This window comes from Phyllostomus hastatus, unplaced genomic scaffold, assembly GCF_019186645.2.
Source record: "Phyllostomus hastatus isolate PE091 unplaced genomic scaffold, TTU_PhHast_1.1 phas_contig_283, whole genome shotgun sequence".
NCBI classification, from domain to species: Eukaryota; Metazoa; Chordata; class Mammalia; order Chiroptera; family Phyllostomidae; genus Phyllostomus; species Phyllostomus hastatus.
This window is the reverse complement of record NW_025333833.1, coordinates 5478185-5500501: the sequence shown is the minus strand read 5'-3', so window position 1 is coordinate 5500501 and position 22317 is coordinate 5478185. Positions and strand designations below refer to the sequence as shown.

The following is a 22317-nucleotide window of genomic DNA, read 5'->3' as shown; positions in this document are numbered from 1 at the left end:
AAGAGAATAACTTTTTAAATAAAAATATACTAGTTGTTCATGTATTAATAAGTACTTTAAGAAACCTGAATCCCTACTATAGCAGTGGACCTCTGGACAGCTCTTTGGGACCCCCCAATTTTTAAAGGCCACAGGGAGGCCTGAGACCAAAACTCTTGAGAACCGTGACTACAGCGGAAGACACAGGAGCCCAGAGAGGTTGAGCGATGGGACCAAGGCTGTGTAGCTAGAGGGAGGTAACGCCAGTCATTAAAGCCAGGCATCTCCAGGTCACACGAGTTTCTTTGGCTGAGTTTGATATCTAACGTTTTTATTGTTAGGTAAAATAGTTTTACCTGGTTATTGCTCATGAGGAACTCCCTTCTGAGAAAAAAGTATCCTTAAGGTGAGTCTGAACAAAAAAGCAACAAGGAAGGTGAGCATTGTCAGGGTTCCGGTTCCTCAGAGGGGAATTCTGGGAGAAGACAGCGGCTGTATAGCTGCGCTGTGTTACTCGCCCAAAGCCCAAGAGCATGAGACAGCCCCATCAGACTCATCACCTGACACACCTTCCCAAAGAGGAGAATTTGTTTCCAGGGCAAAGCTCTCTTGAAGCCAGTAACTATCCGTGTTGTAGCTGGCAGTTGCTTGCCTTGTTTTTAATACTTGCAACATAAGATAAATCTAAATTGCCTAGGAGGTTGCGGATTGGATTTGAAATCAAATATTTAAACTTTTACTCCACCTCAGTGATGAAGATCTAAAATAGTGATGTTTCCCTGGATTTCAGAATAAACTTTTTTTCCTTCCAACAGGCAGGACTGAAGAGTGCTGTGCCCCATGAACTGGGTCTCTGAGATGCTGACGCAGGACAGTTGGACTTCTGGGGGCCCGGGGCCTTTGGTTATTTGTAGCCTAGAAAACACCCTACAGATGTGGGGTGTCTTCTGTCACTCATGTCAGCATAGGAAGACAATATTTTTATCAGAAGGAGGCTCTACACAGTGACTAATGAATTTATTACGTTTAGAAATTGGGTAGTGTGTATGTGGGATAAGTGGATGTAAAATTGCATTTTCCTACCCAATAAAGGGCCTCTCTAGAAAGCACAGGCAGAGATGGACAGCCCTTCTTACCAGGACAACCTGCCAGCCAGGATTTTCCGGCTCCAGGGTCCACCCCCAGCTGGGGAGCGACTGGGAAGGACCAACTTGAGGGGAACACACCACCTAACGGGGGGCAGCTGTCTGCAGGGCTGGAGGGCCCTGACGCTCTGCACAGCCCGCTGAGCAGCAGAAACCAGACCTGGAAGTGAAGCGCTTTTACTTTCGAAGAGAAGATTATAGTATCGCGTGGCTTGGGGCCCTGAGAAAAGGAGGCGGGGGCAGAGGCCAAAACTCGATGTTGCCACGTTACAAACCAAGACGGTCGAAGCACAAGTGAAGATAATGGAGAGAAGAACAATCTCCTTCATCAAGGCCTGGTTCCTATTTTATGTTTATTAACTGTAAGCTTTTATTTGGGTCAACAGGACATACAAGAAAGTCACAATGTGTCTCAGTGCTCGCCTTTTTACTCACCCAAGGCTGGCCCAAGGTCAATATTTTCAGAAAAATTGAGCGGAAGTTATTCAGGAATTAATCATTTTTAAAAAATAGAAATAGAAGCAACACTGATTAATAAATTGACTGTTTTTCTTTCACTGCAAATAGTAAGTAGTACCTTATAATCTTAAATTACAGAGCACATAGTCACCCCTGTGTCTGATTCTAGAGGGGAGGGTGGTCTTACACCTGCCACGCCTCTCCATTTCCCAGAGTATTTTCACTCCATCCTCTTGCACACGCGTCGTCTCCTCTGGTCCTGGCAAGGTGCGGCGGCCAGGGCGGGCGGGGACCGCCTGCGTTTCCCACGAGCAGGAGGGAGGCCAAGAGGCTGAGGCAACTCGCTCGGGGTGCAGCAGTGACTAGGGTTTTGTGGACTTCATTGCAGCGGTGTTCTGCGTCACAGCACGTGGCTTCTCCCCCTGTCACGTGGAGAGCTGAAACGTTACGGCCCGGCTGAGCTCATAGGATTCTTGACGACGCCGGTTAAATGGACTCCTCCAGCAGCTCACCAGTCTCAGGGGGCTCATCTCTCACATTCCACACATGACGGGATTCCTTCTGTCCCGAGTGAACAGTCTCCTCTCCAGGCATGAAGACCGTGATTAGGAAACAGCCATTACGTCACTCCACAGAGAGCCTTCTCTCACGCCCCTCCGAGTGAAAGAGAAAGCTCAAAAAAATCCTAATAATGCACGTTATCAAGTGCGAGGCCGGCTACCTTCCGTGTGTCTCTTTGTGGTGAGGAAGGCAGCCCGGAGCCCTTGCACCTAAAGGCAGATCAGATCTGTGAACCTGGGTCTGATTTTAGCCTCGAGGGAGCAAAGAGGATGAAACAGAAGCTCAGCTTTCTGGACGGTGTGGATGAGTCAAAGAGTTCTTCTCCACCTCTGAGTCTGTCGGCCAGGAGACCTGGATGTGATAGGGCTTCAGGTCCTCGGGAGGGATGCCATCGGGGGCGTTGCCCATGAGGTCGTGCCCCCGGAAGGATTTGGGGAAGGCTATGACATCCCGGATGCTGGGCGCTCCAGTGACGATGCACATCAGTCTGTCCAACCCTGTGAGTAAAACACGAAGTTAGTTTAACAGGCGACAGTGCAGTCTGAGGCTGGGAGCGCCTCCGTTCCCCTTAAAGGCTGTAGAGAACTTTTAAAAAAGAATCTTTAACAGACTCCAGCCAAGCACAGTTCCCTGCCTTTTCAGGGACCGTTCGTGTGTTTGAGGTTATTTTCCGTCTCATTTTAGAGAAATGCTCAGGACTGATATTCATGTTGGCTGGGATGCATGGGGACAGCTCACTCAAGGCTGAACAAAAGTTCAGTGCCGTGCGGGCAACTCCAAGGACACAGAGGCGGGTCCCTGTGGTTGAGGAACCACAACCTAGGTGAGCTTTCTAGAGTTTCTCACCCTCCCTGACTTGATCAAAGCGGCGAGGAGAGCACCCTCGGCCACCAGGAGGGCCCTGGCACCCAGCCGGTGGCCAGGCAGCCGGGCCTCCCAGACTCCCACCAGACTCCTAAGGCATGTCCGAGGCCCCAGGGGCTGAGCAGTAGTGACTTAAGTCTGCGCAGTTCCATTCTATTAAAAAAGTTTTCTAAATGCAAATTATCAGTTAAGTTTTAGCTTTATCGTGGTAAAGTGTATTTTTAACATACGCGTATATCAATGAAATGAAAACCCAAACTTAAAATCTGTAGAACCCTTGGGCTCACCCCCTACCTTCCTTACTCCCCCATCCCCACCCTCGAAGCTGGGAGCCCAAATCTGAGACAGTGCAACGGAATGAAATCTGGCTTGCAAACGGACAGGCTGTTTACCTAAGGCGATTCCTCCATGAGGGGGCGCCCCGGAGTCTAAAGCCTGGAGCAGGTGGGAGAGCAACGTCACGTCTTCCTGAAATTCCAAAGACAATTCCACGTCAGCGCACACCGAGGGCCCACTGTGCGCCACACGGTGCGCTCAGGTGCGAAAGGGAAAATAAAGGGGGGGTTAAAAAATGACTTCAAGTTGAGTAAGATAATGCGACAAATCACAGGTATTAAAACCTGCAGAGAAATGCCTAACGCTCAGTAAATGCAGCTACTACTACACTGACCATGCAAACCTAGCAAGGCTGTGGAGGACTAAGCGAGGCTAAGGAGGGGTGGGCTCCGAAAGGCAGGATGAAAGCAGGGAACTGGCCCGTCCCAGGGACTAGGGAGGACAGTAGGAAGCAACAGTGTCAAATGCTGCTGGGAGGTGGGCGTGCCTGAGCCAGGAGAGCAGGCCACTGGATTCCGGTGACAAGGAACTCTTGTGGGGCAAGGTACCTAACCAGGCTGCAGATCGGAATCAGGCAGGGAGCTTTCTGGAACAAACGCCAAAGCCCCACGCTTAAGCTTTTCCTTTAATTGGTCTAGGGTGAGAGGGGGTGTTTTGTTTCCAATGCCTTTGAAGCGATCCTATCCTGCTGAGCGGCAGGGCTGGGAGCTGCTGCTGCTGCTGTGTGGGGAGAGGCAGACACACTCGGACGCCTCTGAGAAGCCTGGCAGTGAAGACAGGTGGGCGGCAGGCTGCCGCCTGGAGGCTCTGGCTCGGGAGAGCGGCCCGAGGGGGTTCGCTGCCCCGTAATGCTGACGGGCATCGGCTGTCCCGAGTTCTCCACTGCTGCTCTGAAAAATCAAGTTCTTCCAGTATACACCACCCCTGTGAGTTAATCTGCAAAGGGACCTTTCAGGATCAGAGCTGGATCTTTCCTTCCCGAAACCCGCCCTAGCCTTCCACAGAATCGTCACCCAGCGGCGGGTTCTGAGCCCGAGCTTGTCCAGACTTTGCAGAACCCTGATCACCCTGCTCTCTCTGTCACCGACTGGGGCAGTGTGGACCGAGTGACATAACCTCCCGCCACACCTCCCTCTCTTCCTCTGCATCATCCGCAGTGTCAGTCCTTCCATTTCCGAGGACGGGAGCTTGGGATCAGGAGCCACGGGCTGGGGTCTGAATCTTGGCCCCGCCCACTCCTGTGCTAGCGTGACTCGGGGCGGCAAATTAAGCAGCCACACGCTCTCAGCTGGGAAATGTTCATCCCCAACAAGTGACAGTGAGAATTCAGTGTGTCAGCGCATTATAGCACTTAAACAGCACGGGGCACAAAATAAGCACTAACAAGCACCGATGACCATTTACTTTTGAAGTCTTACACCAAAGGCAGGAGGATAAGCCAGTACTATGCATGCTGCATCTAGTGAGTCCCCCATCCATAACAAACTTGAACACACAAAAAAGGTCAGGCTGGGAGATGGCTACCTTCAGTAACGTTTCCAGGATGTAGCGCTGGAGCTGAGCGTCGTGAATTCGGATAGAACCACCTCCTATCTCGTGGCCATTTAAAACCAGGTCGTAGTGTTGGCTGCGGACCTAGAAGACACACGAGGTCTTTACGTCAGGAAATGTTAACTACTGACACCAGCCCCGACAACTTCTCCTGGGGCTTTCAGACTGAAGTTGGAAGCTCCCTGCTTTCGTTTCCAGGTTCCCTTGAACTCCCCAGTACCGACAGGGTACCTTTTCGGGCTCCGTGTGCAGGAGGTGGACGTCACTGGGGTGGGGAGCTGTGAACGGGTGGTGGGCAGACTCCAGTTCTCCGGGATGTTCTTCCTTGGGAAGGAACAGCGGGAAATCCACCACCCAAAGGAAGGAGAACAGGTTTGGGTCGCGGAGCGCCACTCCTCTTGCTTCCAGAAGGTCAGCACATTCCAGGCGTAATTTTCCCAGCAAAGAGCACTGCAGACAGAAGATGCGAGCGCTGAGTTAGCTGCCGGGACGGAGTGGTCAGCAAAGGACGCCATCTGGATTCTAAAGCCAGGCTGTCCTTGGAGAAGGGACACCCTAAGCTGCTCAGGAGACAGTGGTCTGAGGCCCATCTGACTGCAATAGGCTGAGAAGAACTGTCAGACTCAGCGGCTGGGTGGCCGGGAGCACCGGCGTCCACTGGACGGACCTGGGTGTGACTCTCAGCTTGCAGCTGACTTCTCTGCACCCTGTCCCATAGTGAAATGGAGATAAAAACAGCTGCTCCAAAGGGCGCTGGTGGCAATTCAGTGAGATGAGGCATGAAGGGGCAGTATGACGGGTCCCTCTTCCGACGACGGTTTCCTCACTGCTCCTGATGGCTGTGCTGAGGTCTGCTGAGTGCCTGGCATGTAGTTAATGCTCAGCAGGTGCTGGCTGCTGTGAGGAAGGCAGTGTGGGTCAGAGGCTAACTCAGAGTGTGGCCTTGGGAACCAGGCTTGGAGGGTTAGAAAAAAAAAAACAAACCCAAAAACCTGGCTTTTCCACTTTCCAGCTGTGTGCAAGCAAATTTTTAACCTCTGAGTCTTGCTTTTCTTATCTTCACAATGGTAACAGTATCAGTACTTACTCTTTTTTTAAAAAAGATTTTATTTATATATTTTTAGACGGAGGGAGAAAGAGCGGGAAAGAAATATCAATGTGTGGCTGCCTCTCACGCACCCTCTGCTGGGGACCTGGCCTGCAACCCAGGCATGTGCCCTGACTGGGAATCAAACTGGCGACCCGCTGGTTAGCAGGCCAGCACTCAATCCACTGAGCTGCATCAGCCAAGGCAGTATCAGTACTTCTTGACCTTTACCATCTACTTCCAGTGCTCGTCTGACTTTGACCCCACTGTTGTGTGTTTTACCATGATCTCTGCAGCTGCACCCAGTCTCTGCGAGCTTCCTGCAGCACGGTGACTGAGCCAGTGCATGGTGGCGCGTGCCCCTCTCAGCGGCTGCTCCTGAGGAAAAGGGCCCTGCCATGCCCAGGTGGGCCAGGGTGTCCGCCAGCCCAGCAGCCCTCCAGCAGTCTGACCTGTCCCTCCGCATTTTCAGGCACGCATTACGTGCAAAAGTTAGTGACCACCAACTTTTCTTCATTTGCAAAATCTTGCAATTGAAAATATGTTTTCACAGTTATACCCTGCGTACCAACAGCCCTCCACCCAAGTGGCTTTCCCCATCCATGTCTGTGTGAGCAATGCCAATGGAGGCTGGTAGTGAAAAAACAACAACTAGTTTTTCTACAATGCATTATAAAGTGCTGAAAGATGTTTTCCATATAAAAACTCATGCAGGCCAGCTCCAGCTTGTGAAGCTGACAATCTCCCTTGTGCGCTGTCTGCACAGGAGAGGACAGCCTCACTCAGCCCCGACAGCCCGGAGCCGGGGCAGCGTCTCTTACCGCCCTCCTGTCCTCCCCGGCCGTGAGCAGGACCACATCCTCCTCCTGGGCCTCCAGGCGCCCGGCCAGGCCCCCTCCCTGTTCCTCCATCACTAACTTGGCAACTGGCGTATTCCAGTCTTGACTGGCTTTCAGGGCCACAGGTAAGACTTCCTGTGATAAAGAAAAAGACATTTGTTTTTCTTACGGTAAAAGATTTCTCGTTCTCAATAGGGGAGAACTCACATGAGATGCTCTATTCCTTCCTGGAGCCCCTTTACAATGATACGAAAGGAATTTAAAGAGTCATCTCATCCTAACAGAAAACGAGGAGAATAAGGGTCGGAGGGATGTCAGCAGATAGATTTCTGCATGTTTTCGGCAGCTCGCGAGCGAATGGAACAGGAACGACTGCAGGAGCGACACGCAGGGCGCTCTGGCCCAGGGAACCATGGAGCAGCCTCAGCACAAGCAGGCATGGGGTTCCCCTGCAGGGTCCTAGAGATGCTCAGGACTCCTGAGGCTTTGGGTCCCCGGGGCAATGGCCCACGGCCCTGCTGCCCACCTGAATCTGAACCTGACCGCTCACAAACCCCGCAAGGGCCCGGCGCTCCCAGTGAGCTTTGCGCACGCTTAGATGTGTGTAATCAACAGTCACCACACACTGAAGAAACTCCGCAGGACAATCCTCTCCCCCCAACACCCCCCCAAACAAATCCGCAACTAAGATAAGAAAGAGCCAAGAGGAAAGAAATGGTTTAGGCACCAAAAAAGGACTTGAAACCTCAAAGGCTGTCACGGATATTTTTAATAATGAAACCAAGTTAAAATGCAGTGAAAAGAATAAAGAACTCCTGGGAAATAAAAATGGGATTGCTGAAAAAAAAAAAAAAAAGAAAAACTCAACAGAAGAGTTGAACAAATCTCCTGGGTGGGGAGGGGGGCGGTGGTGGGGGCAGGGGGAGAGGAAGAGATGGGAAAGGACACAGAGAAAAACAGAAAAAAGACAAGTTACAAAAGGGTCCAACAGACAACTAAAAGAATTCCAAAAAGGGACACCAGAGAAAACGATGAGGTCAGAATAATTAGATAAAAAAGAACTCTGCACCCACGAAAGGCAAGCGCCTCAGTGAGTGGAAAGGGCCCTTCAAGCGCGCAACACGCGGGAAGGCCACCCAGAGCTACACACGCTGAGGCCTCGGAACATCGAGAGTTGGAGGCTGAAAGCTTCTGAAGGAAACAAATTAGGTTTGCCGCGAAGGACTAAATCCACGCAGGCACCGGAAGTCTCAACAGCAGACAGGAGAAGAAGCTAAGACACTAAAACGGCTCCTTCGACGAGCAGGGCCGTGTTGTCTAACGCAGTGGCCGCCCCTTGCACGCAGCTCTATACTTTTAAGTGTAAACGAAACTAGATGTGAAATCCAATTCTGCAGGCACACTAGCCCCATTTCAAGCATTCAAGGGCTGCACTGGCCACTGGCTGCCGCATAGCGCGATGCAGATACGGAACTTCCCCTCCTTACAGAAAGTTCTACCGGACAGCACTGTGCCAAAGGGGTGTGGCCTCCGATTCAGAGTTTCATGCAAAGCAGAACTGTTCGGCAAGTGTGAGGTTCTGAACGTAGAGACATTTTTGGACCTGTAAGGATTCTGAAAGTTTCTCTCTCACGTACTCGCCCAGGAAGGACCTGAGGATCGATTCCTGCACAGGTGAGAAAGAGGAAGACTGGGGTCCAGGAAAGGAGTGGCTTTGACGCAGGAGAGGAATGAAGGAAAGGTCCGGAAAGACAGGTGCGCACCATGGACAGAGTAACAGGTAAGGCCCGCGTCTGGGAGCCTCATCTCTCAGTGCAGGAAGTGAACAGATAAAGTGTAAAACAGACTTTTTAAAAAGGCAGCATGTGGACATGCACGTACTTCTGAGAACAGACGCTCTGGTGTGGGACTGGGGTGGCGCGAGCTACAGTAAATGTGTGTGTCACTGTTACTGTTTTCTTAAAGGGAAAAGGAAAATCGTGGGCATACGGGGCATCATTTATTTTCCTAACCAGGTCAAAGTACCATTGTTTACTTAAAAGCTTACGACTGAACTTACATTCTCATCAATGGTGGATTTTTTAAAAGATTTTATTTATTTATTTTTAACGAGAGGGGAAGAGGGGGAGAAAGAGAGGGAGAGAAACATCAATGTGTGGTTGCCTCTTGCACACCCCCGACTGGGGACCTGGCCTGCAACCCAGGCGTGTGCCCTGACTGGGAATTGAACCAGCGACCTAGTGGCTCACAGACTGGTACTCAACCCACTGAGCCACACCAGCCAGGGCTGAGTAATGGTGAATGTGACTGTTTAAGCTGAAGTCTTAGAATTATACCCAGGGGTAGGGTTAAGTTTAAAAAGAAAAGGAAAAAGAAAAAGTAGAATGATCTGAAATAACAAGGCTGTCAAAACTAATGATAGTGAAAGAGCTTGAGAGATGATTTAAAATATTAAATCTCTAAAAGCAGAGAAAAAAAACTGCTGTAATTAACTCCTTACCTGATTGCAATGGTCAGCTGCAAATTTTCTAATGGACTCAATGTCTTTCCGTTTTAAGTATTTCTGATGAAGGAAAATCAGAGTAAACATGTCAATATGACACTGAGCTTCATAAACACGTTTATGACAGCAAGTGGGATACAAATACACTCTGAGTCTTTCTATCACAACAGTAGGATTCAAATAAAATTTAATTTCTGCTGCCAGATGTCAACATTTTAAAGCTTATAGCTGCGGGGCTATTGTCCCCTAACACGCAGCTCTCCCTGGCAGTAGCCGTGCATGTGTCCCCGTAATCATCAGGATAAGCGTTCAGAACGAATCTCCCCATCGGAACTGTGAACTGTGAAGGAAAAAATGACTTTCAGATCAACAGGAGGATTCAGAATTTAATTATTTCAGGCCCCTTAAAATTCATTGTATCTCACTCTTTGTAAATGATCTCAATGCCTTTCTAGGAGGGACACTGCCGTCGTCACTCGTGTCCACGGGCCACTGAACGCGGCGCGGGGGACGCACGACCCCGCCAGCCCGACAGTCTGCCTGGGGAGGAGCGGACGTCCTCGGACCGGGGGGAAGGCAGTAACAGGCAGTAGGTGTTGGATGAGTTCACAGCTTCCCCGGACACAGTCCTGCGTCCGGACTAGAGAGGGGACACCACCTGACCCTCCACTGAACACACGCAGTGAACGGAATGTGATGAGTTTGAACACGCCGAACACGCGCACATACCCGAATGAGCAGTCTTTCAGAATAGCCATCTCACTCGGCAGCCAACAGGCCCAGGCTGTCCTGGGCTAAGCTGACAGCCTTTGGACAGACTGAGGCTGGAGACAGAGCAGGGGAACGCGACGGCATGCGCATCGCTGGTGGAAACGGTCCCAGACGAAGCAGGTGCGCCGCCGCTTGGCTTACACGGGAAACGGCTCCAGGTCTGGAGCAGAGTCATGCTTGTCAGGTTTTTCTGTTCTCCACTCACAGCTTTCGGGGCGCTGTTAGGCTTTATGTAAAGCATACGCTGCCTTTCGTAGGACCATTTTTACGAGCTTATTTGAAAAGATGAATGCACTTATTTAAAGAGATCGTTCTTTCTGAAGCTCAAGCCTGCCCCCGTTGAACTTACTTAGACTCTAGAGAAAGCAAAGAACTGTGCATCACTTACTGCTCCTTCAGGGACACGTATGGCTTTGACGGCTCCTTGGGGTTTACCGAGTGCGTCTTGAAGAAATCTGACCTCTGTGTTTCTGAACACGTCACTGACGTCTACGATCTGGAAAATCGGTGAAAGAACAAACAGATCTTGTTACATCCACGTGGGCTGGGCGCTGTGGCCAGTGTGAGCATACTTCTTGGTATGCATCCGTGCATACTAATTCACTGCATCCGTGGTACAACATGAGTGTGAGGGAGGCACTCGTATTGTCCCCACTTAAAACGTGAAACCAAGGCACACAGAAGGGGACAGCTTGCCCAAGATGACACAGCCGCTCAGTGGCGGAGCCAGAACCGAAGCAGCCTGACTCAAGAACCCCCAGTCCGAACTCCAAAAGAAGAAAGGAGGGCGTAACCTGGCAGCCAGGGGCTGGCAGTCAGGGCTTTTCGGGTGCTGAATTTTTTTCATTCTAAGAAAGGATCACCGCTACTCATAGATGAGGTGGAACTCAGCTTTTAAGGCATCTGCACCGAGAACCGATACAGAAATGTCACCTGCATTACGGAGACAAGGGGCTGTTGCTAGAAGCAAACAATGCGAGGCTTGCTAATGGAAACTGCACTATGTAGATTCTGCTCTTACCCTTAGTCAAGTATGTATTGATCTTAATAATTTGAATAAGCGTTTCCGTATCTTTGAGGTCTTTAAAGACCATGGAAAAAGAATAAATAACTTATCATTTGCTTTCCAAATGTCATTTTAGCCCTAGAAAACTTGAAGAGGAAAGCACAGGGTTTTTTTTTAAGTTAATTTGTGTCTATATGATTAATAACTTGTCAGTAATACAAACGTTTTAGCAAGAAGCTTGCTCTTTGGAAATGGGTTCTAGAAGACAGTAGACACACAAAAGTATTGTAATGGCAGCCCACTCTGATCCTCTCTTGCTGTAGCTCCAAAACAACAAAAGCAACAGCCCAGATAACAAGAAGAAGTATTCCAGAACCATGTGCATGGCCAGATGCAGATTTCAGAGTGGTTCAGAGACTGCGGGACTCGGGGCGGAGACCTGGGGGACTGGGGCTTAGTACCCTCATCCCGAAGCGAGTGTCGGGCTTGTCTGTTCCGTAGCTGGCCAGCGCCTCAGCGAAAGTCACAGAGGGAAAAGGGACGCCCAGCGGTCCTTTGTCTTTGGGCCAGGCATACTGCAGCAAACCCTCAACGAGACTCTGGATCCCGTTCTGGTCTACAAAAGACATCTCTATGTCAACCTGAAACCAAATAACACATGGAAACGAACTTGAACAGCCGCAGTCTTAACATGGACACACTCACATAGTTCTCTGGTTTTAAGTTACCATAGGGTTCTGGACGTAAATACTTACTATGTGGGGGGATAAATATTATTATACATCTGTTTTCCGTCAGGCGCTGTGCTAACGCTTCGCATACATCATCAGCTTGTTTAGTTCCCAAGACTATTGCATGGCTTATGGCTCAGAGAGGCTAAGCAGCTTGCCTGTGTGTGCGTGGCTAGGAAGTAGGAAAGCTACCCTTGACCCCACATCTGTCCACCTTCAAAGCTTATGACTTTTTCCCCGCACTGATGAATGTGCTACCAAACAGGAACCAAATGGTAACAGCCCTGACAGGTTAAACCCCAACATACAGAAGTGCTAGTTCTCAATGCACCTGTGGCATTTCAAGAACGTTATCACGGCCATTCAACACTGTAGGAACCTCTGGCATCCCTTAGTCAGAGGCCACGCTCCTTCTGAAAAGGACACACGAAACAGGCCAAAAATTAAATAATTAATGCCTTGCTGCAGGTTAGTCCCACTAACTATCTGATGGATACAATGTAACGCGAAGGAAAGCACAGGTAAGTGCTGTCCTGGTCTGGAGACGCCGGCTGCAGCCGGGCTGAGTGAGTGAGGGACCAGAGATCACAGCTCTGTACCTGAGTGAACTCGGGCTGCCTGTCCGGCCGCGAACCTTCATCTCGGTAACACCTGGCAACCTGGAAGTACCTACAGTGGAAAAAGAGCACTCACTGAGGCATGATTCTGCCAAGGCGCACACACCTCTCCCCCGAAGTTCATGGCAGCGCAGGCTGTGAGGTAAATACATACTACTAGCTGAAGGGCACGGAAGAAACCTAACCCAGGCAGACACGGCTGACCCATGAGAACTGAACTATTGTACGTATTGCTTTGGACACACACAGCTGCACCTCCGGACATCCACACATTGGCCTGGCACGCAGGGCGGCCCGTGCTCCATCGAACATCTCGTTTTGGCCGTGGCAAACTACCTGTTGCCACAGGACCGCCCGGAGCTTTCCTGGGCTGTGCCGTTTGGCTCTCGTCGTCACTCGGTGACAAGCGGCTGTTCTATTTCCCCCAATAATACAATTTCAAACCTCTTCACACCGACTCTGCAACTCTCAGTGCACTTCATTTTCGTGTACATCACAGCTGGTTTTCAGCACAGAGCCCCCCTACACACGGAGTCCCCCCAACCAGTCTCCACTGAGGGATGACTACACATTTTTAGGGGGTTTCTTTGCACACATTTTCCAAACTCTCATATACATTTTCTAACCTTTTAACAGCTCAGACCAATTTCTTTCCTTTTTTTTTTCCCTTCCCCTTCCCACTTCCCCTTTGCGGACAGCTACCTGCATAGAGAAAGCTCACCTGTCTAAACCACCAACCATCAGGAGCTGCTTAAACTGTTGTGGGCTCTGAGGGAGAGAATAGAATTTTCCAGGTTCCCTGGATGGGATTACAAACTCTTTTGCACCCTTTTAACAAGAGAGAGAGAGAATGAATTAATGAATAAGTCCATTGATTGTATAAACAGATTAAATATCAAAGTTTAGAAATGTGGGTTCTTAATGAACGGGTGATTTATGTTTAGGGAACCAAGTCGCTGTTGATTTGCATCTAAAAATCTTGAAGAAAACCCATGCAGAATACAAGAATTCTATCTCAAAATATTGACCCATATAATTTCTCAACTCTTTTTTTAATGAAAAATACAGTTTTATTAAAGGATCTAAAGGAAGACTTCAGTGATACCCACATTAAAATGACTGCAATCAAGACCCATCTGGGGTTTTTTCCTGCTTAGTTGTGACATTTGGAAGGATAAAAGCTTGAGAACAGTCAGAAGGCTTCTGAAGAAGTACGAATGGCCTTGCCTTAGCCTGTGTCTAACGTTCCCGGATTAGTCCATCTGCCTCGCATTCGCCTCACTCAACTCTTTTCTTCTTTAAACTGAATTCACTGGGGTGACATCAGTCAGCTCACCACCCCAAGTCAAGTCCCCTCCCATCACCATTCGCACCCCTTCTGCACTCGACTCTTCAGTGCCACTGTGAGCTGAATGGCGGGACGATGCTACTTTACTTGGTACTAAGCTCCTTTTAGCATTTTCCACGTGAAAAGGTTCATCCTGAATAAAAATGCCCGGGAACCCCAGTGCAAATCCAGGGATTAGAGTGTGTGTTGGGGCCTGGGGGCTGGAGCCCGTGGGCCCCTTGTTAGGTGAATGATGCCGAGACCCAGAGAACACAGGCCTGGGAAGGCATGGTGCAACCTGGCTCAGTGAGCTGCTGCACTTCCAGCAGGAGGCGTGACTTCTGCCCAGCCCTGAGTCCCGTTTTCTGTCCCAGACCCGTGGACAAGGGACGGCGGACCCCCACTCTGAGTTCCCAAGGCCCTGCTGGCGGGCTCAGGGTCCTCAAGCATCCACCCTAGCTGAGGGAGGGACAGACAGCAGTGGGGCGCAGGGCGGCCGGCCTTGGCACCTGGATCCACTCCCGTCCCCAGGAGAGGAGACGACTGTGAGCAGTGGGACTCACACACGGCTCTGCCTCTCTGCGTCAGCGACAATCTTCTCCCCTCTTAGCAAAGCTAGTTAACGTGGCCATCCTGAGGGGCAGGAAGGTAAGTGCAAGAAAGACAACCAAGTGGACAGAAATGCAAAGGGGCCCAGTTTCCTGACGAACAGACTACAGTATGCTGATACGCACCCCTGGAGTCCTCTTAAACAAGGTCGGAGTTTCCACATCCACAAACCCTATGAAGAGAGGAACGTCTGAATTTAATAAGTAGGAATTTGTCAAACGTGATGTCTGTGGTACAGTCCAACAAATCCGAGGCTACCCTTTAATTAGGAGTTTTCACTGAAATAAGTTACCAAGCTACCGATGCTGGTTTCTATAAACCCAAGAAGAAAGCTGGAGATTTTCACAAAACCCTATTCTGTTCATTAGATTGATACTTTTGTCATGAAATAATTCTAAATTAATGGATCTGGTCTATTAACTGTTTTGATTTTTTAAATATTCTTGTAGGGCAGAAATAACGCAAATAGAGTAGGAAAAAGCCCCAGGACTGATCAAAGAGTCGGATTTAATTCCCATGACACTCCTGAGCTCACAACAAATGAACATAAGCATGATAAAGAATTAAAAAACTGCCCTGGCTGGTGTGGCTCAGTGGACTGAGCACTGGCCTACGTACCAAAGGGTTGCCAGTCTGATTCCCAGTCAGGGCACATGCCTGGGTTGTGGGCCAGGTCCCCAGCAGCGGGCACATGAGAGGCAACCACACACTGATGTTTCTCTCCCTCTCTTTCTCCTTCTCTTCCCCTGTCTCTAAAAATAAATGCTTAAAATCTTAAAAAAATTTAAAAGACTCCTTTAAAAAAAAGAATTAAAAATCTTACAGAGGTGACGACCCAGGGGCCACCTGACCTTCAGCCGTGATGGGAGGTCCTATAACAGGCGCTCTGGCCCGCAAGAGGCTGTATTTGTGACCCAGTAGCAAACGAAATTATGTTCCAACTCACTAAGTGGTGCTCTAGGACAAGACACCTGGAAATAAAGCTTCAACAACTGCTTTACACATTAAGTGAGTTCCGGCCCTCTGGCGACATCTGACCCCATGACGTGAAGGGGAGGGTACAGTAAAACTCCGGAATAAAACAGAAGAGGCGCTGAAAAGCTCCAAAGGACACGCAGGCGTCTCCCTTACCATGTCGATGACAGAGAAACTCCCGCATTCGCATGACCACCTGGGACCTCAGCCGCAGGTTATGCTGCATTTGGGAACTACGCAGGTCCAGGTAGCGATACTGCAAGCGGAGAGCCTCGGTTTTCTAAACAAATGGAAAGATGTTTATGTTTAAGTATTTTTTTCAAATATTAAGAAGATATTAACTTTAGATACAGGGTTTGAGTTTTCAAAAACTTCAGCTCTGTCTTTAGCTTCCGCGTTTGGGTATACACCGCCCTCCCTGATTCCTCCCGCTTCTGTGTTTGTTATGGGGACAGATTTTACACTGTTTATTATTCATAATTATTAATAGGACCCTCCACTGACTGAAATTTGCCTGTGATACTGAACACTTATGCATTCAGCTAAACCTGTAGTTGAGTCTTGATTTCAAGGTCTTTGAAAAACATACACCAGAGTGAAAAACTGCAACTTTACCACCTGAATGGGACCAAGAGAGTAAGAAATGCAAGGAACAGCAGAGGGAACCTCAGCGGCTGTGCTAGTGGTGAGAACATGTGCTTATATGCTGTGAATCTCTGCATCCCTCTCTGTGCTAAGTTTTAAAAAAGTCCTTTTCCTGGTGTAGCGTATTTCTTTGACTAGAAATAAAAGAACTATCTGTCACTTTTTTCTCTGAAAGCTAAGCTGGGTATTATTCCCCACCACCCCACCACTACCACAGGGCCAACTCTGTAACTCTATTGCTTCTTCTAATTAAAAGATGAAGTACTGGGGACTTAAATGTAAGACTAAATGGCCTCACCGTGAATTTAAAAGTCCCTTTGCATGCCAGTTTACAAACTGGGACCCTGCAGGTCTGCAGCCATAGCTAACTGCAACACGGCTGAGATTCACCCGGGTGCCTGTCCCCAGTGCTGTCTCGCTTCATCACCCCCTCAAACTCTGCTGACGGATGTCCCAAAGCACTGTGACACTGACACGCTGGGGAAGTCAGGCCAGCATCTTGTCCCTGTTAGAGGCTTACACTGAACAGATGCAGGACCTCTTACACTGTTTGGCCACGTCCAAGCTAGGCATAACTTTCCTTTCAAATTGTAAAACAGCAACAACAAACTTGAACAAAATAACACCCTGAATCTTAAAGGCAGAGCCATGTTTCAAGCTGTCTGAAAAAGAGTCCAGGTGCTTAGGCACTGTGACAGCTCCACGATGAGCCGCTGTGCAGAAGGGCTTCTGCAGAAGGGCTTCTAGGAGGTCGTGGAACTAACAGACCAACTCATGATGTATCTGTAGCAGAAGGCTGTTGGTGTGAAAGTTAAAGCTTGTCTTTAAAAAACTCTTAAAATACTTTACTGGCCATTTCCCAGACTAATGACAGAGGACGGCACCTTCACAAAGTCCTTAATTTCAAAGGGCAGCTTCTTGCAGGAATTCAGAAGTTCTGCTGTTTTCACCTGGATTTCAATCTCACCGGTTGGCATTTTCTGAGAGAGAGAGAGAGAGAGAGAGAAAAAAAAACACCTATTTCCAAATTCACTCATCAGGACACATGCCCAGTGAACATTTGCAAAACACACGACTTATGTACACGTGTAGTGTGCACGGGTGCTTGTAGTGTGTGGTCTAAACGTCCGCGCACGATTCTGACGTTCTCGTGCGTCCCCGTGGCTGACGTCATCGTGACCAAACACCTTCGCTTGGATCGGCGTGCGTGCTTCTAGTGAAGACTCTGAGATCCGCAGGTTCGGCCACAGAACTTACAGAGCTTGAGCATCGCACGACCGACACAGACAGTGTCTAGACTACTCACTGGGTTCTCTTGTCCTGGGGGCCGGGAAGTGACGGTCCCGGACACCCGCACCACAGACTCCACGGGCGCGTCACATAAAATCTTCTTCACGGATGCAGCCGACTGCGGAAAAAGAGGGGAGGACAGTGCCAGGAAACACACGAACTGAAAGGAATCTGTAGGGGCGGGGTGGAGGTGGGAGAGGACATAAGGGGGATAGATGGGAATGGGAAAAATATAATAAAAATAAGCTGTTTTAAAAAAGGAATCTAAGCCCTGGCTGGCGTAGCTCAGTGGATTGAGCACAGGCTGCGAACTGAAGTGTTGCAAGTTCAATTCCTAGTCAGGGCACATGCCTGGGTTGCAGGCCACGGCCCCCAGTAACCACATATTGATGTTTCTCTCTCTCTCTTTCTCCCTCCCTATGTATGAATAAAATCTTAAAAAAAAAAAAAAGGAATCTGTAGTAACTCTAGTCTATGGTTTAGAATAACGACAATAGGCACATAACTTAATTGCTGTAAATTACTGTTGCTGTCCTTAATGACTTTATTAAAGAATCTGGTAAACTGCATCCCCATTTTGATTCAAGTTAATACAGCAAGTCAAACTCAATGAAAAGTTTTCAAATGTGTCCCTTAAAGGAAAATACAGAGAGGAAAGCTTAATGCAAACAAGTCTCATATGCCTTTATTTAAAATTTTTTTTATCCTTACCCGAGGACAATTTTGTTTTAGATTTTATTTATTTATTTTTAGAGAGGGAAAGGAGAGAGAGAGAGAGAGAAACCTCAATGTGCGGTTGCTGGGGGCCATGGCCTGCAACCTAGGCATGTGCCCTGACTGGGAATCGAACCTGTGATGCCTGGTTCGCAGCCCGCGCCCAATCCACTGAGCTCGCCAGCCAGGGATCCGAGGGCAATTTTTTAATTGCTTTTGCGAACCTGCAACCTAGGTATCAGCCCTGACTGGGAATCGAACCCGCAACCTTCAGTTACAGGATGACACTCCAACCAGCTGAGCCACACTGGCCAGGGCTACCACGTACTTGAAAGGCAACTGTTTGCAGGGCTGGTCTTAGGGGCAGTTAAGTCCACTAGCAGTAACAGAGGCCAAAGGTTAGCTACGCTCATCTCCGGACCCTGAGACCACTCACTGCTCTGACTTCAGAACACACAGAGCTGGGCAGATCACTTTTCTTAGGCACAAAACATTTGTAAACATCACAGCAGAAACCACCGTTGCCCACCAATCATGCCGAGGATCGTTATTTTATCTAATTTTAATGGTAATTATATTTGAGCAGGTAGTAACTTCACATGACTCAAAATTCAAAGGGGACAGATAAATATACAGTGAAAAGTGTCCCTCCTGTCCTTGTCCTCCAGCCCCTTAGTTCCTCCCTCCAGAGGCACCCAAAGGGTGACCACATACCCCCTTTAACACAGATAATAGCCCTCCACATGCTCTTCTGTATCCGGTGTTTTTCAGGCTAACAACAGACTTGGGGTTTCTTTTCCGTATTAGTACATAAAGACCTTCTTTAATCTTTTTTTCTATGCCTGTCAAAATGTACATTTTTTACTGCCAGTCTCTTATTGGTGAACATCTAGGTTGTTCCCGATTTTTTTCTATTAAAGATAACTGGGCAGTGAAAAGCCTTGTGTCTACGTCATTTTGCACCTGTGTAAGTCCAGGTGCAAGACAGTTGGAAGATAATTGACTGGAAGTGGGAAGGATGGTCGAAAGGATAGATGTGTCACTAGCTGTGATAGTGCCAACTGCCCTCGACGGAACTAGTTACCATTTGGACTCCCTCAGGGGAGGTACGAACACTTGTTTTCCCAAACAGTGTGTCGGCAATCCAGTGTGTCAAGGATAACGATTCTTTGTACTTTTATTTATTTTTTTATCTTTTCAACTGGGGACCTGGCCTGCAACCCAGGCATGTTCCCTGACTGGGAATCGAACCAGCAACCTTTTGATTTGCAGGCCAGCACTCAATCCACTGAGCCACATTGGCCAGGGCTTTTTCTGTGTAGTTTTAATACACGTCTCTACTTATGAGTGAGGTTGGGCATATTTTCATAGGTCTAGAAGCCATTTATATTTTTTTTTCTGTAAATTTTATGTTCATACTTCTACTGGGCCACTGCTATTTTTTTTAAATTTGATTTGTAGTAGCCTTTTAGATATTAGGGAAATTAACCCTTTGTATTTGTTGTGCTCATTAACAAATGTCATTTATATTTATTTAGGTGTATGTTTATGGTGAATATTTTTTCCCAGTTTGCCATTGGTCTCAATGTTGCTTACTTTTTTTTTTAGTTTTCACTAACTTCTGAATTTCAAACCTCAAGCATATTTAGCTTACCCTAACCACAGCATCAAAGAGGCTTTCAGTAATAGCAGGAACCCTTTTATTATTACCTCATCCTGGGGAATGACAACTTGAACAAGTCCCTGGAAATCTCTCAGGACCAGGAAGATGTTTTGCCTGATTAATGAAGAAAATGAACATGTTAGGATAAAATCTCTGAGCCCCAAATTTAAGAAAGCAAAACAAACAAATGGCCCACATAATTTCTCACATTTATTATAATAAATAACATGCACTTCCACTTGTTAGCAAAAAAGGAAGACTGGTCTCTAAATCAGCAGCATGGCTAGACAGAAAAAGCAGCATGTCCGTCACCCTGGAGTTTTGAAAGCATTTTTATACATGATGTAGGGGGAGCAAGGTGTCACAGTAGCCATTCTGAAGGAACTGGCATCAGCTACAGACAACAGGGATGGGAGAGGGAGGAGCGGGGCTACTTGTGGGCTGGGCACAGCCGCTGAATCCATAAAGCTCACGTGTGAACATGAAGTAGAGGTTCCCACTTGGATGTTCATTATAATTCCAACATACATTAAGGAGTGTGAGCAGTCTTTTGTTGGTTTTGCACTGTAGCTGTTAACCAATCAACCCTGTTGTCCCTTCCCTCCACCCTCTGGCCTGCTGTCATTTAATCTAGAACATCTCAGAATTTTCTCCTTGTCAGGACTCTCCAACCTTCGTAAGCCAAGGGACATTTCAGTCCATCGGTGGGTCATACTTCATTATCGTACCCTTCAGCAGATGTGACTGGTACTTATTGAGAGAGACACGATTTGGGTCTTTCAAAACAAAACTAATTTAATGAATTCTGAGAATCTTGCAGGAGTTGCAAAGCTTTTATTCTCTTGCCAGGTTGAAAGTTAATAAAGGTTTGGAACTGCCTTGGAAAAACACCACCACGCATTCTTAAACTGCCACTCACCTCCGGTACTGAATCCATCCACACACGGTGACCTCCTGGCCCAAGTGAGAAGAACGCAACTCTCCACACGTGTTGGTCCGGGTGACAAAGCTACTGAGTTCTTAAAAAAAAAAAAGCCAGATTAAAAATATATCATTTCCAAACTGCTTAAAAATAGACTCTCAAATCACATCATCTTTGGTATTTCATGTCAAAGGCTAAAGTTTATGAAGTAAATCTAAGTATGTCATTTGATTTGATCACTACTAAATTTACCCACAAATGTGTCAAAAGCCAACAGAATAACTGTCTTAAGGTAAATTTTTACCTTATGTTAGGAAATCTAAATTGTTTTGATTACCTAGCATTTGCATTGCCCTAGAATTAGCCCATTGTTAATAGTGCATATATCTTTCCCAAATCAGATAGGATCTTCCAAATCACAGTTTAATGGTGCAGTGACCAGCTTTAGTATGAATCTAGAAAGTCACTATGTACACTTAGAAAACACTACTGAAAGTATTCTCAAGTGTGAATTTTTCTAGACGTGTTAGTGGCATCAACTAAAAGCAGAATAGCTATGTGGCTACGTTTCTGGTCCTTTTAAACTCCAGGATAAAAACAAAACACAACTACATTATAAGAAAGGAAGCGGGTGAATGATCTGCTTCTGCACAGAAGGCCATGCATCCAGCTAAGACTGGGGGGAATGGAGAACAGGAGCAAGTGCTGTCCAGAGACAAGAAAGAGCTCTTCACTGCTTTCACCTGGAACTCTCCGCTGTGAACTCAGTGTCAGACTTCTGGAGAGAGACCCCCAGATCAGCTGGGCGATCCGTCCGGTGGGTGTGGCTACACCCCTATTTAGCCGAGTTAACCAACTGGAGAACATGTTGGAGCTGCAGGAGGGCGAGAGGCGCTTACGAATCCCACACTGCCGGTGTTGAGTGGTGATCAACAATCATTTTTGTAAATACACACGAATCCCTTAAAATGCTAGGAGTTCCAGTCTCTGCTCCAATATTTAACCCCTTCACCGCCGAACACGTGTCTAGGCACTTGATCGATCTGCAAGGTCTTTGAGGCCCTTGGAGAGTGGGTAGAAGAAAGACGTCTGCCCCCCCCCAGCACGCATCAGTATCCGCTTGCATTAACAAACACAACTGCGGCCAGATGTGCGAGAACGCGTCCACACAGCAGCGCAAGGCGTGATCCCGCGAACACGCAGAGACCGAACTGGCCGGTCATCACGAAAGCCCTGCCTTTCCTTCCTTGCACGCTTCCCCGAAGGTTCCTGCCGGAGAAGCGGAAAACAGGGAGAACTCAGCCTCGCGTTTCAAATCTCCTGGCGCCGACCTTGGATCTTCAAGACGAGGAAGAGTGCAAATCCTAAACTTTCTGAGGATCCGAACCCGCTTGCAGATTGCTCAGGGGGTGCCAAGTGCTGCTCCAAGCGCCCAGCGAGTGCCCAAGATTACGGTGGGCACAAGCAACCAATCAGCTCAGAGGAGCTGCCGCCATGCTCAGTGCGGCCGGAAGTTGGAAGGAAAGCTTCACGTCGGTAGGAAAGACCGGTAGTGTAATCAACCGCCGCGCGATTGGAAAAATTGAGGCTAGTGGTTAGGTCGCTCAAACGTGCCCTCAGTAAAAATGGCGACCTTAGTGGCTTCACTGACTTGGAATAGGCGCCCGGAAGGCTTCCGGTGACGGGCCGCGGAGCGAGGCGGGAAACAGTTTTAAACTGAGGC

At 48.3% G+C, this 22317-nt stretch overlaps 1 protein-coding gene across 1 annotated transcript; it reads right to left on the bottom strand.

Annotated features, from left to right (window-relative positions):
- Positions 1–1469: 1469 nt before the first annotated feature.
- DARS2 (aspartyl-tRNA synthetase 2, mitochondrial) lies at positions 1470–22082 on the bottom strand. The gene is made up of 17 exons (XM_045838811.1): positions 21338–22082; positions 20592–20691; positions 19720–19786; positions 17312–17413; positions 16890–16985; positions 15517–15640; positions 14511–14557; positions 13171–13277; positions 12432–12501; positions 11563–11742; positions 10484–10591; positions 9322–9384; positions 6804–6956; positions 5127–5345; positions 4869–4979; positions 3401–3476; positions 1470–2641 (listed from the first exon to the last, which is right to left on the bottom strand). The coding sequence occupies exons 1-17, from the start codon at positions 21459–21461 to the stop codon at positions 2427–2429; spliced, it is 1962 nt and encodes a 653-aa protein (XP_045694767.1). The 5' UTR covers positions 21462–22082; the 3' UTR covers positions 1470–2426.
- Positions 22083–22317: the final 235 nt, after the last annotated feature.